Consider the following 15,579-nt stretch of genomic DNA (forward strand, 5'->3'; position numbering starts at 1 on the left):
AAAAGAAGCCTTAATTTTTAATTAAAATAAATATTGTCTATAAAATATTTTGCTTAAAAATGAATTTAATTAAAAAAAATTGATTTTTACATTAAAATTAAGATAATTGCAATATATAATATTTATGGTGTGCTTATTTCATAATTTTAATAATAAAAAATTTAAAATTAGTTAGAATTAATTTTTTCTTTTAATTCTACCAATTTATTTTTATTTAACAAATTTTTAGTTTAAAAGAAATCTTCATTTTATAAATACTTTAATCTTAAAACTTAAATTAAAATAAGAAGAATTTTTATTTATTTAAATGTTTAAGAAAATTTTTTTATGAGCTTTTAAATTATTTATATTAATATTATAAATAAATTATTATCAAATATGAATTTTTTTTATGTAAATTTAATTTATTTTTTACAAAAATGTTGATTTAAATGGTAAGTAAAAGTAAAATGTTTTCAATCAATTCAATCATAATTGTTAAATATTTTATAAATGAAATAAAATAAATTTGATATAAATTTTCTATGTATTTACTTATTATAAAAATATATAGATAATTGCTATATTTTATTTATGTATATTTGCTGATTTTCAGTCTGTTTAAAGCTCATATCTTTGAAGGATTGTGTAAAAAAGAAGTATAGACTCTTCCAATTTCATATTAAAATTAGCTAAAACCTCTACCATGATATTGATAATATTTTAAAAATAGTTCATACGAGCTAATATGCTTTATTGTGCTTTTTCTTTTTGGATTATTTTATGATCGAATCAAAATATTAATTTAAAACACTTAAATATTTATTTGAGAATTTTATTCCTTATCTTGATTGATACAAAAATTTTATGAAATATATCAAAAATCTAATAAATACAGAAAATTTATAAAAAAGAATAATGAAATTATATGCTTACCTATATAAATAAATTATTTTTTTCCTCTTAATAAAATTAATACTAAAAATTTGTTATTTTAGTTATATATTCTGTATTAATTCTATTAAATTATAATATAATTTGGATTATTATAATTAATAACTTCATTTTTAATTTATCATATTATTGATTAAAAAAATTTAATAAATTTGAAGTAGATAATAATATTTTTTCTGTTAACTTTAAATTTACAAATAAAAATTAAATGTTATTAATTTATTTTTTAATGAGTTTTATGCAGTCAAAATTAATTTTGAAAGAATAAAATAAATTTAAAATAATTTTGTAGATTTATAAAAATTAAAAAATTTATTCAATGAATAAAATTGATTGCATGCATGGATTCTTAGATTCGTTAAATGCTAAATATGAAAAAATAGCATTTTATGTTTGCTATTATCAAAAATGAATGAAATATTAAGTTTGAATTTGGCGCTTGATATTATGAAATTGAAAAAGATTATTAGAATTTATAGGATTTAATAATGCAAATAGAAATTTTAATTAATATGCAAGCTCTTTATATTTGTTTGCTTTTCTATTTCTTGCTTTTGCTTGATGTTTGATTGATTGATTAAAAGGATAAAAGATTGAAATGTTTTTTGATTAGTTTTGTTAAGTAAAAGATAAAAAACAATACAGAAAAAATCAGTCTATTTATTAATTTGTTAATAGCATATATTTATATCAATTTATTATTAACATTATCAAGCTGATATTTGATATTTTGATTAGTTTTAAATAAGTTGACTAATTATTTTCATAATTATTCAGCAAAATTTGATATCACAAGATAAAATCCACACAGAAATTCATATTAAAATGGATGAAATATTGTAGTAATTTATAGATAGCAAAAGATAAGCAAAGAAGATAGAAGATTTTGCAGACGCTGTATCATGCAGTGCCACAGAAAGCTTAGAAGATTAGGACTAATCTTTTGATAGAGGTGCTGATTTCAACGATGGAGAAGTAGATGATGCTTTATTGGATGAACTTATAGAATATTAAACAAACAGAGAGCGTTAATCAATTACTGAAGAGTAAAATGATCTCATGAAAACTGAATTGTAAAAGCCAATAAGCAACAATTTAAATAAAAAATAACCAACTAGCTTGAGCGGTTTGCAAAAAGGGTTAGGAAACAAAATATCTGGACCTTCTTATGATTTTAGTAACTCTAATAATATGTAGACATTAAGCGGCATTTATAGTTCAAATTCTAACAATAACTCTTAGAACAGCAATGAGAACTTTAATGTAAAATATTTTATAAAAATCAAAATTAATTTAAATGCATAAAAATAAAATAAAAAAGTTCAATAGACAAGGAAATACTACTCTAAAGCCTACGGGTTTTGATGCTATCAAGCTTAAAAAAAATTAGAATTAAGATTAATAGTAATAATAATAGCAATAGCAAGTTCTGAAATTTGTAAATTAAAATAGTAATGGAGGGATTTAAGTAGAGGCTTCTTTAACAGATAAAAGAAGATAAGTAAATAACTCTAATGATATTGATAGTTTCATGTTGATCAATAACGGATAAAAAGAAAAAAAGACAAAAAATTAAAATTCTAAAATAAGTGAGTTGCTTGAGAAGTACAAAGTGATAGATTCTAATTCAAATACTTAAAATTTCGAGTCTACTTCGCTTAATACTTCTCTCAATACCAAAAATAATAAATTAGAAGTTAAAAATGGGTTTTAAAATTTACCACAAAAAACTGAAAAAATAGGGCTTGCAGCCTAAGCTGTAAATCAAAGCTCTAACGTACGTTCTAATTTTACACCTCCTACAATAGTCAATAGAAATAATTGGACAAATAATTTATCCAATGGGCCAGGTAGTGCACTCACTGCATCTTCTACTGCAAAAAAGCAAGCTGACATAAAGGATGTTGATTATTCAACCTTAGATTATTTGAATTAACCAGAAAGACCATTTGTTCCTCTTGAATCTAAAAATAAAGGAAAACATGTCTCTAAAAGTAACTAATACTACACAGTTGCAGATATTAATGAATATGTAAAATAATTTATTACAATTTCAGAAAAAAATTAACATTATTCTAATTAATTCGATGAAGAAATAATTAAATTTATTTATTTTAATATTTTAATATTTTCTTTTTCCTCATCAAAGAAAATTAAAAATATTTATTGATTAAAATGATTTATTTAATTTTCAAATATAAAAGGCAATAAAACCACATCCTTGGGATCAGAAGGTTAATGATATATTAGCTAACGTCTATGGCTATAAAAATTTTAGAAATAATTAAAGAGCAATTATAAATTGTGTCTTGGAGAATAAAGATGTGTTTGCAATGATGCCCACTGGAGGTGGCAAATCTCTTACATTTTAAATACCTGGACTTGTCTAAGATGGAGTTTATATTGTTATTATGCCTCTTATTTCACTTATTTCTGATTAATACAATCACATGCTTAGGCTCAATATTCCAGTTATCAGAGTTTAAGGAGCTAGGAAGAACTACTAAAGAGAATTAGATTCAATACTTTATTCAGATAAGAATTAGTCTAAAATTGTGTTAATCACACCAGAAAAAATATCATCAGATGAAGATTTTAACCAATTTTTAAGCTAAATTTATGAAAAAAATAAATTGAGAAGATTTGTTATTGATGAAGCTCACTGTGTTTCTTAATGGGGACACGAGTTTAGAAAAGATTATCTTTCTTTAGGATAGTTAAAAATAAAATATCCAAACATTCCTACACTTGCTCTAACTGCTACAGCTACTGAAAAGTGCAAAATAGATATTATTTAACTTCTTAATATGAAAGGAACTCTGTATTTTTAATCTTCTTTTAATCGTACAAATCTTTACTACGATGTAGTAAGGATACCCTAAAAAGTAACAATCGAGCATATGGTTAATTTTATCAAAGGTAAATAAATCATAATTATTATTTTTCTTTATTTTAGCTAAAAAATTTTACTATTTTACAGAAAAGTTTAATAAGCAAAGTGGTATTATATATTGCTGCACAAAAAAAGACTCAGAAGAATTAGCTAGTAAGCTAAATATATAATATAAAATTAATGCAGCATATTATCACGGATCTATGAATGACAAAGAAAAAGAATAAGTTCAATAACTTTGGATGTCAAATGATATTTAAGTAATATGTGCCACAATAGGTAATAAAATTAGAAATAATTTAATTTGATTATTAAAAATTTTCAAATATATATAGCTTTTGGTATGGGTATCGACAAGCATGATGTCAGATTTGTCATCCATTATACTTTTTCTAAATCTATCGAAAATTACTATTAAGAAGCAGGTAGAGCAGGAAGAGATGGTAAAATATCTCACTGCAGAATTTACTACTCTCCAAAAGATAAAAATTCTTTAGTCTTTTTGATCACTAATAATGAAGGCAGCAATAAATAGAAAAAAGAAGAATGCATGGCTCATTTAAGTAAAATGATAAGGTAAAATCTCTTTTATAACCAAAACCAATATTTATTAAATATTTAAGAATTAATTTTACATATATATTTATTTTTTAAATTAAAAGTTTAAAATTAAATTTAGTAATTATTAAGTTTTACAATATATATTGAATATTTATATATAGATATTGCGAAGATACAATTAATTGTAGAAGGGTTTTGCAATTAGCACACTTGGGTGAAAAATTTGAACCTAAATTTTGCAATAAAATGTGCGATAACTGCAGAAATTAAACTTCTAAAAGCAATATAATACAAAAAGATTTTACTTAAGATTGCAAAAATATACTATAAGAATATTTGAGTATGTATAATAAAAACATACAGCTGACTTAAAAGCAATTAGTAGACGTTCTCAGAGGTAAAAAACTACAAAAAAAGGCAGGTTAAAACCTACTTAAAATGATTGAAAACAGCTCAATCTATAGTCTATTAAAGAATTATGATTAATTAACTGTTGAAAATATTGTTAAAGAAATGATGTCTTAGGGTTATTTGAGTGAAAAAATTAAAAAGTTTCGTGCTTATACTTAAGTATTTCTTGAAGTAGTTAAGTCTAAGTATAATGAGTTATGTAATCCAAACAAAATGACTGACAAAATCATGATCAATTAAGTAGTTTCTCAAAGCTCTAAATCAAAAGTAGATAGTCAATTTTTATTTGACAAAGAATTAATTGATGATATTACAGAATCAGATTTACCTAAAGAGTAAGAATTTTTTGATTAAAATAAAAATCTCATTTTTGATGATGAAGAATCACTATCTTAAATGTCTGAAGGTGATTTAATAGATTTAATTGATCTTGCAAATAAGAATAAAACTTCTTGCAACCAAAATGATTCGTCAGATAACATGTAAGAACTAAATAAATAGTATAGCGAAGATGATTCAGACTTTTAATTTTAAATACCTTCTGAGAGAAACTAATAAAGTAGAAGTGGGATTATTTATGAAGAAAATGATGAATAAAATTAAATTGGTCAAGCATATAGTGAGGATTATAACAGTCAAAATAAATAAGCTAATGAAAAACTAAACTAAGAACAGATATAAATTGAAGAGGATGATGATGACGATGATGACGACGATGATGATATTTTACAAATAGCAGCTAAAACAAATCTTTTAGAATAAATAAAAAAATAAAACACGATGAGTGTAGAAAAATAAAATAGTTTGAAAGAAAATTATCTTTATAAATCTCCTCAAGAATAAGATAATTTCTTTTCTGAATTTAAATTAGGCAATAATAACAATAAACCTTAAACTTCTTTAGGATAAACAGGTCATAAGCCACCTTAATAAAACAATTAAAATATGAGCTCATTGAATAATTTTAAATTTTCTACAGGAAACAATAAATTAAAATAAGACTAAGCTGATCTTTTTTCATTTAACTTTCAAAAACTTGCAAAAAATTGAGTTCAATTAATAAATAAATGTAATTAATAAAATATAAATTAAAAAAATAAATAATGTAAAAAATAAACATCAAATAAATTAATTATTAGAACTAAAAAAAAATGTGTTAACTTTCAATCAAAATTTATCTATTAAAATATATCCAACAATAACAACAACTATATAATATGCTTTCTCAATTAAGTAAATAAATATTTATAACATTTTTTCGCTCAAATATTTGTTTTAACGATTTTTGTGTAATTTTATGTTAATATTAAATTATCTTAAACTGATCAAAAATATATTTAAATGAATGTATTAACTAAAAAGAGATTTCCTATGATTTCAAATTGATATACATAAGAGATAGTATAAAAATATAAGTAAAGAAAGATGAATTGACATATTTTATTTGAATATCAATATTCAAAAAACAAAAAAGTAATTTAATGTACAGATTTTTCATCTTCATATGTCTTACTAAAATTATAAATGATTTAAATAGCTAGATTTAGCTCTAAATTATTGATTTTAAAATTGATTTTATTAAATACCTCTTGATTTTTAAGTATTTATTTATACAATCCTAATTTTCTCTAAATTAATAAATTTGAAATTCATAATAATTCAAAAAGATTCAAATATAATGAGAAAAAAAATACTTAATAGGAATGAATGAAATAGATTATTCTTTAGTATTTTTTTTAATGGATGAAAAAAACAAATAAATGAGATTAGAATGTAATTGAAATAATGTAATCAAAATTTTATTGAAATCAAAATATATTTTTGTAATTTAATTGATTAATTAATTATGAAAAATAAGAAGGGAGGAACTATAGATACATAAAGGAATACAATAAAATATTGTAATAAACAGTGAATTTATAAATTAATATCACTAAATAGAAATAGATAGAAAATAATGTATATATTATTTAATTACATTTTAGCAAGAAATTTTTATTATTATTCATTCAATAATTTCTGAATGGTTTTGGTGGTAAATTTGCATTGTTATTGACTTAAGGTGAGCCAGGAATTTTAGGAATGTTATTTAAGGGTTGGAGTTTTGGTTTTGGAATACCTTTATTATCATTAGAATAATAATTAGAAGGAGGTCTTTGGTTAACATAATTTCTATTATTTTCTAATAGATCATCGGTAGATTTTCTGACTCTTCCAACAATTTATTCAGCATTTTTATAAAGTACCTCTTTTGAGTTATATCTTTGAATTCCGCCATTATTGTAAACTGAGTCTTTTTGCTAGTGGATCGCAATTTTAGGTTAATAAGGCTTCTCTTAATTATAATAGTGATAATTGTATTTTTGTTAATTATTGCCAATTGGAGGCATATAGTACTTTCCTGGATTATTAATAACTCCTAGATCGTTATTGCTTAAAACTCTTTTTACTTAGGGTTGAGCTGACTATAATCTATTATTTGGTTGTGGAGAATAATTATAATAGTTATTATTATTGTTGTTGTTGTTGTTATGGGCTGAATTATCTCTAGGTCTTTAAATTGGGTTTTCGCTTGGCTTTTATGCTAAGTTATTTTTTATTAAATTACTTGTAGGATCCACTGCTGAGTAGGGACGGTCTTCATTTTTTTTCTTAAGACGAATTTAATCAGTTTTTATTTCTTGCTCATATTCTTCTATTTTTTCATCTAATATGTCATAATTTGATTTGGGTAAGCGCTTGTTAATTTCTTTCAAGTTGTTTCCATAAGGAAGCTTGATGGTCTGCAATAAATCTATTTTTTCCTTTTTCTTCTTTTCGAGCATGGCTATCTGTTCTGGTTTTAGATGAGGCATTATGCACTTATGGTTTAATAGAGACTCTACTGAAGATCTCATTTTAGGCTCAACTTTTAAGCATGACTCGATGAACTTCTAGAGGTCAGAGCTGTATCTTTACAAGTTGATTGGAGAAAAGTTGCCTCTCAAGACTCTTTTATAGAGATCTTCCATGGAAGTGCCTTTAAAGGGTGGTTCAAGAGTGACTATTTCATATAATACACATCCTAAAGACCAGACATCACATTTAGAATCATATGGACGATTTTACCAAACTTCAGGAGAGGTATAATATGGTGTTCCTGTTTAGGTGTAGGCAAAATCTCTCTTTTAAACTTTGGAAACATTCAAATCTCCAAGCTTTAATGACCCATCTTCTGCAATGAAAACGTTTGCTCCTTTCAAGTCTCTGTGTAGAATTTTCATATCATGAAGGGACTTTAGTCCCAAGAGCATATCTGCTGCATATTTCCAAATAAGGTTTTCTTCAAAATAAGAATGTTTCTTCTTCTTTTCACTAATTTATTATAAAACATCACCTTTTGTTGCAAACTCCATGATTATGCATAATGTGGATGACTTTTCGTCATAAAAAGCTTCTTTGTAGCTGATAATATTGTCGCTTTTGATGGAAGCAAGGATACGCACTTCATTTAAGGCATTCTCCTTTTCCTTGGTTGAAAGAGACATCATTTTAACCTTTTTCATGGCATAAATCTTCTCATCACTTTTTCTCTTAACCTAGTAGACAGACCCAAAAGAACCTTCACCAAGACGCTTTAGTATTTCAAAGTCAGTAATTTGAGATTGTGAATTTTGCATTTCAAATTTATTATTTTAAATTATCCTACAATCTAATAAGTAATATTTGAGTAAAGTTTTTGTTCTAACTTGTATGATAAAGTATCTCTCTAACGCTTTCCTATTATGAAATAAACAGATCTTGAGATTTTTGGAACCGATTAGATTTGTTTGAGTGCCTTATAAACTAAAAACGCTTTAAAAATATGGAGTTTATCAATTTTTCGTAATGCTTAATTTTAAATAATTAGTAGCTACACTATTATTTTCTTCGTATTTTTTATCTATTTTTTTTTTTTGATGAATTACTTACTAATTATATTAATGTTTTTTTGATATTTTTTTTTGAGATGGTAATGAACAGCTTTATTTCTTTTCTATGAGCCTTAAAACAAAATTAATTTTTGATCTTTTTTACTTATTAATACATATACATTTTTTAAATATTACATAAATCTCTTTTTTAAATACATCTATTAATGAATTAATTCATTAATAAATGTATAAATTCAATCATTTCTCACTTAATTCAAAATTAATAATTCATTTTTATGTCTAACTCACCCAAAGCTAATTGTTATCTATCTATCTATCTATTAATATAATTACCTTATTTATTTGTTTTTTGTTTGATGTCTTTCTTATGTTGCTGATTTAAATCTTGGTTATAATGAGTTTTCAATACAAATCCTATTTACTTTTTATAAATTTACTTTTCTATATTTTTTTAAATTCATTTATTTTTTTTTATGTTTGGACTAAATTTCACCATCAAATTTTTAAATAATCATTTAAATTATGAAGCAAGTATTTGTTATTTATTGATATTGACCGTTATTAAATACTTTTTATTTTAAATACTTTGTATCGTTAATAATTTGCCTTTTAATAGTAAATAATTCATTAAGTTGTCAATACTCCATTTAACCTATATTCTTCAATACTTTAAAAATATTAAATTTTCTATTTCATTTTATTTTGTTTAAAGCCTATCTATCTATTATACTTCTTTTATTTTAATATTTTTTATTCATAAATATTTATCTTTGTTCTACTTATTTTTAAATGTCTTTTAATTTTGTTATTTTTTTTCACATATTATTTAGTTTTCAATTACTTTTAATCTCTAAATTATCAAATATTAAGGATATATTTTACTCTATTTTTTATAAATTCTAATAATTTATTTGAAAATTCAAATTGTCTATAACTAGTAAAATAGTTCTATTTTTCTAAAGTAGAATGAGGTCTTACTAAAAATTATATCTAACACATTTTAAATACCATAATAACTCAGATGCTATAATTTTTATAGTTAAGAAATATAGGTACCTCCAAAAAGTTTAGATAAAATTAGGTCTGTCTTAATTAATAAAGACATTGTTTATTTTAATAAGTCCTTACAATATATTTTTTTTTTTTCATTGATTATTTGATTCACTAAATCTACTATGAAAAAAGGATTTTTTAAATTTAAGTGCGAATTATTTTTCGAAATATGCTTACCCATTTCTAAAGCTACTATATTTTATATTATAGATTTTAATTAGTGCTACTAAGATTTAATAATGAATATTTAATTAACTTTTTTTTCATATTTCTTCCATAAAGCAAGATTTTTAAATGACTATTTTATCTATCTTATAATTAATAATTCTTTTATCCAAACTATCTCTGAATAAAGCTAAATTCATTTTTTAATATACTTATAATTAATTAAAATTCCTTCAATTTCCAATCAAATATTTGAAAAAATAAATAAATGATATAATAGAAAAAATATTATAGAAATCTAAAAGATGTAATTATTTATTTTTTTGTAAATATTCTTTAATTTTTTTATATATTAATAAATAGTTTTATAAATCTGAATATTAATCTCATTCAGTTCTTGAAATTGATCTAAAGTATATTTAATTTATTATTTTTTTATTATTCTTTATTTTATTTTTAATTTTCAAATAATTTTTAATATTTTTTTTAATAACATTTTTATCTATATTTATTTATTTATTTATTTTTAGTGAGACAAGTAATTTTTGAGTTATTTTAACTTATTCTTAACTTTTGTGTTGATTTTAATTATTCATTCATTTTTTATTATTCTAATTGATTTTTTCCTTCTAAATAAATAATTAATTACATATTTTTTCTTCTATATTTAAAAAGGTCTTATTAAATTGGTCCTGCATCAAATTTAAGTTCTGCTTTAGCAAAATGCACTAATCTCTCAAATTTGACACTTAGTCTTGAGTAAAAAATATTTTTTTAATTTCGATTTTGATATTTTTTTATAAAAAATGAATTGAAAACAATAAGCTTTTTTAATTTATTTAATTATTAGCTTTTTATTAAATTTTTTATTTCTGAGTGTGTTTTTTTCTTTCTTAGTTTAGCTCAATCATTTTTTATTTTCATCTTTTGTGTTTATAATTAAATAAATTACTCATTCCATAATTATTCCTTCCAACTAACTTACAAATTAATTATATAATTTTTCTTCTATATTCAAAAAGGTAGAATAAAATTGGCTCAATTGGTGTATCAGGCTTAGGTTATGGTTTAGCAAAGTGCAATAATCTCTCAATTTTGACGCTTAATCTCTAGTAAAAACAGTTTATTTGTTATGATTTTAATATTTTTTTTTTTATTATATAATTCAATTTAAAACAATAAAAAAACTCATTTAATATATTTATTTTTTCCTTTTTATTTTTTATTTTTCTTATGTTTTTTTTATTTGTTAATTTAACTGTTTTTTTTTTTTACTTTTACTTTGATTATTAATTAATTTAATTTCATATTTTTTCTTTATAACTAACGAATTAATTATTTATATTTTATTCAATATATAAAAAGTAACAATTAAATTGATAATGAAGGTGTGTTAGGCTTAGGTTCTGCTTTAGCAAACTGCACTAATCTCTCAAATTTAACACTTAATCTCTAGTAAAAACAGTTTATTTGTTTTGGATATTGATATTTTTTTATATTAAAAAAATTTAAAATAATTTATTTATTATTGCTTTTTACTTGTGTAAATTTCTTTTTATTCTGAATATATTTTTAATATGTTAGTTTGACTCATTAATTTTTAATTTCCAATTTTTTTTACGATTATTAATTAACTTATTTCATAATTATTCTTGATTTTTTCCTTCTAAAAAATTAATTATATATTTTTTCTCCAATATTTATAAAGGTCTAATTTAATTAATGCTATTGGTGCATCAGGCTTATGTTCTGGTTTATCAAAATGCAATAACCTCTCGATTTTATCACTTAATCTCATGTAAAAACGGTTTATTTGTTATGGAATTTAATATTTTTTATTATAAAATTCAATTTAAAACAATAAATTAATTCATTTCATATTTTTCTTAACTTTTTCTTCTTTCTTTCTTTTTAAATAAATAATTGATAATTTATATTTTCTTTAATATTTAAAAAGTAGCAATTAAATTGGTGCAACTGGTGCATCAGGCTTAGTTTCTGCTTTAGTAAACTGCACTAATCTCTCAAAGATACTTAATCTTTAGTAAAAATAGTTTATTTATTTATTTTGGTTTTCATATTTTTTAATATAGAATAATTCATTTATTTATTTTAGCTTTTTATTTGCATAATTTTTCTTTTTTGTTCGGCTTATTTTTTTTATTTCTTAATTTTACTTATTCATTTTTTATTTTCTACTTTTTATTTTATTTTTTCTAGATTTTTTCCTATATTTTTTCTTCTATATTTAAAAGATACAATTAAATTGGTGAAATAGGTGCATCAGGCCTAGGTTTTGCTTTAGCAAAATTGAATAGTCTCTAAAATTTGAAACTTGATTTAGGGTATATATATTTTATTTGCTTTAAATTTTGATATTTTTAATAAAAAAATAAATTTTTTATTTTTGTTTATGTCATTTTCAACTTTTACTTTGATATATTTATTAATTAACTAATTTGTTAGCTATTATTTCATATTTTTCTTCATTTTTATTTCTAACTAACTAATTCACTAACTAAATAATTAATTAATTATATATTTAAACTTCAATATTGTAAAAGTTACAATAAAATTGGTGCAATAGGTGTATCAGATTTAGTTTCTGCTTTAGCAAATTGTAGTAATCTCTCAAATTTGACACTTAATCTAGAGTAAAGGATTTTGATATTTAAAAAAAATGAATTTAAAACAATAAAACTCTTTTAGTTTATTTTTATTTGATTTAGTTTTCTTTTTGCTATCTTTCAATGTTTTTCTCTCTTTCTTTCTTGATTTAACTGATTTTTTTTCATTTTCAACTTTTGCTTTGATGATTAATTATTTTTATTTTTTATTATTTTTTCTTGATTTTTTATCCTCTAACAAAATAATTAATTCATTATTTATTTATTTTTTCTTCAATATTTAAAAAGGTAGAATTAAATTGGTGAAATTGGTGCATAAAACTTAGGATTTGCTTTAGTAAAGTGCAATAATCTCTCAAATTTAGCACTTAATCTTTAGTAAAAACAGTTTATTTATTTTGAATTTTGATATTTTTAAATGTTTAAATGAATTTAAAACAATAAAATTCTTTTAATTTATGTATTTGTTTTTAAATTTTCATTTTATTGCTTGATGTTGTTTTTTTTGCTTTATTTCACTCATTCAATTTTTGATATGATTATTAATTTCATCTTTGTTTTTTCCTTCAAAATAACTAATTAATTATTAATAATTTCTTCAATATTGTAAAAGTTATAATTAAATTGGTGCAGTAGGTGCATCAGGTTTATGTAATGCTTTAATAGACTGCTCTAATCTCTAAAATTTAGATCTTAATCTCTAGTAATAACAATTTATTTGTTTGTTTTGGATTGCGCTATTTTTAAATAAAAAATAAATTAAAAATAATAAAATTTTTAAAATTTATTTATAACTTTTTACTAGATAAAAATATTTTTTTTTTATTTTAATTATTTTTTCTTTTATACTTAATTTAACTCATTTATTTTTTTGTCATATCTAACTTTTATTTTGATTATTAATTTATTGATTATTATTTATTATTATTAGAAATCTTTTCTTAATTTTTTCCTTTTTACTAAAGAATTATTTATTTTAATTTGCTTCAATATTTAAAAAGGCGAAATCTAATTGGTTCAATAGGTGCATCAGGCTTAGGTTCTGCTTTAGGAAAGTACACTAATATCTCAGGTTTGGCACTTAATCTTGAGTAAAAACTGTTTATTTTTTTGGATTTTGATATTTATTAAAAAAATGAATTTAAAACAATAAACTAATTTAAATTTAATTTTTTTTGTTATGCTTGCATTTTTTATTTCTTTCTTAATTTTGACTCATTTTTTTTTATTTTCAACTTTTATTCATTTCTTATAATTTCATATATTCTTAATTTTCCTGAAACTACCTAATTTATTATTTATATTCTTCAATATTTTAAAGAAACAATAAAATTAGTTCTATTGGTATATTATACTTAGGTTCTGCTTTAGTTAATTGCTCTAATCTCTCAAATTTGACACTTAATTTTGGGTAAAATCATTTTCTATGTTTTTAATTTTATTATTTTTTAATATAAAGATTAATTTAAAACAATTAAACTATTATAATTTATTTATTTATTTTTTAGCTATTTATTTTATTAACTTCTATATTAATTCAATAATTTTATAATTTTCAACTTTTGCTTTTATTATTAATTAATTTCTTACTATTTCATCTTGATTTTTTCCTTCTAACTAACTAATTAAAATATATTTTTACTTCAATATTTAATAAGGTTTAATTAAATTGATGTTGAAGGTTACCTAGGCTTATGTTCTACTTTACTAATATGCATTAATCTTTCAAATTTAACAATTAAACTCTAGTAAAATTAATTTATTTGCTTTAGATTACAGTATTAGCTTTTAATTTTATTTATGATATTATTCTAGTTTTATTATTTCTTTTGCTTATTTAAAATATTATTTAAATTTAGACATTTTATTTTGTTAATTTTGATATTAATAATTTTAATTAATTTATGTTAAAAGTCAAAACAAAATCAGTGAGTTTGAACAATTGAAAGTAAAGGGTAAATGTCTTAAATCAAAAAGATTGGTTATCTTTAAAATAATAAATAAATGGTGAAAAAAGGATGAATAAATTTTAAAATTTAATAATTTAATATAACATTTTTTATTTCATAACGTTTAATTCTATTTTAATTTTTTTATCTAAATTTTTAATTGATTAATCCTTCATTTTTTTGGTATATAAAGTGAACTCTTACTCAAACAAATCATATAAACTTTAAATTTTTTTTCCATTTTTTAATTAAAATTATTCATAACCTAAGAAACAGAAGAAACATGGTACATTATAAATTTATAATTATAAAATAAATATTAAATTTGTAAAAATAAAATTTTGATCTTAATCCAAAAGTTTTAAGTTTTGAACCAAATTTGTAAATATTTGATTTAAATTTTAGTGAGTAAAAGAATTTATAATTATTAAAAACATTTTCAAACTCAAGATTATTTTATTAAATTTGATGACTATTCAAGAAAGAAGATAACAAAACATAAAAAAATAAATAAATAAAAAAAATTCATACATCAATACTTTAAATAGTTTCCTATATTTTTAAAAGGTTAAATAGTTTGCTATATAAGCATTTATCATTATTTGATAAGATGTGTTTTTTAACAAAAAAAATCATAGTTAATGAAATAATTAGTTCAATAATAACCAATTCTATAAAAAGTGATATCAAAAATAATAATAAAAACTCATTTGAATCGCTCGAAGTTTTACCACTGGACACTGATAATATTAAGTAAAAATAAACCAAAGATATTATTAATTAGGAACCCATAGAAATAAATTTTCCTATTAAACCTTTTTTAAAAGTGTATGCAATTAGGGAGGAGGTTACTTTTAATACTATGCTGTTAATCAAAGCAATTATTATCTGTTAATCTAACATCATATAACCATAGAACAATATAGAAATAGTTAGAGTGTGGATAGTTTTAATATAAAAAAGAGTGAATCTTATTGGTCTTGAAATATCATTTAGTGAGAGATAAAAAATGCTAAAAAATTAATGAAATATTGCTAATTTTTTATATATCGAGAGCTATTAGTAGATCTATA

At 21.2% G+C, this 15,579-nt stretch overlaps 4 protein-coding genes across 4 annotated transcripts; 3 read left to right on the top strand and 1 right to left on the bottom strand. All coding sequences in view use genetic code 6, as the record gives it.

The window, feature by feature from the left end:
• Positions 1–1,758: 1,758 nt before the first annotated feature.
• On the top strand, positions 1,759–5,848 carry TTHERM_01030000 (ATP-dependent DNA helicase, RecQ family protein; the record flags this gene model as incomplete). The annotated part of the gene is made up of 6 exons (XM_001015163.3): positions 1,759–2,196; positions 2,255–2,965; positions 3,138–3,852; positions 3,914–4,105; positions 4,162–4,402; positions 4,549–5,848. 6 exons carry the CDS (start codon positions 1,759–1,761, stop codon positions 5,846–5,848), a joined length of 3,597 nt encoding a protein of 1,198 aa, XP_001015163.2.
• A 959-nt stretch (positions 5,849–6,807) lies between these two features.
• On the bottom strand, positions 6,808–8,457 carry TTHERM_01030010 (Serine/Threonine kinase domain protein; the record flags this gene model as incomplete). The annotated part of the gene is made up of 1 exon (XM_001015164.3): positions 6,808–8,457. One exon carries the CDS (start codon positions 8,455–8,457, stop codon positions 6,808–6,810), a length of 1,650 nt encoding a protein of 549 aa, XP_001015164.1.
• Positions 8,458–10,198: 1,741 nt separating this feature from the next.
• Positions 10,199–14,568, top strand: TTHERM_001030018 (cyclic nucleotide-binding domain protein; the record flags this gene model as incomplete). Its single annotated transcript, XM_012797447.1, has 15 exons — positions 10,199–10,237; positions 10,294–10,343; positions 10,606–10,689; positions 10,953–11,042; positions 11,296–11,385; positions 11,639–11,728; positions 11,888–11,974; positions 12,186–12,275; positions 12,495–12,584; positions 12,846–12,935; positions 13,171–13,260; positions 13,559–13,648; positions 13,879–13,968; positions 14,216–14,305; positions 14,472–14,568. 15 exons carry the CDS (start codon positions 10,199–10,201, stop codon positions 14,566–14,568), a joined length of 1,257 nt encoding a protein of 418 aa, XP_012652901.1.
• A 221-nt stretch (positions 14,569–14,789) lies between these two features.
• Positions 14,790–15,533, top strand: TTHERM_001030019 (hypothetical protein; the record flags this gene model as incomplete). The annotated part of the gene is made up of 2 exons (XM_012797448.1): positions 14,790–14,910; positions 14,992–15,533. 2 exons carry the CDS (start codon positions 14,790–14,792, stop codon positions 15,531–15,533), a joined length of 663 nt encoding a protein of 220 aa, XP_012652902.1.
• Between the last annotated feature and the right edge of the window lie 46 nt (positions 15,534–15,579).

Source organism: Tetrahymena thermophila, assembly GCF_000189635.1.
Source record: "Tetrahymena thermophila SB210 genomic scaffold scf_8254656, whole genome shotgun sequence".
Lineage (NCBI taxonomy): Eukaryota > Ciliophora > Oligohymenophorea > Hymenostomatida > Tetrahymenidae > Tetrahymena > Tetrahymena thermophila.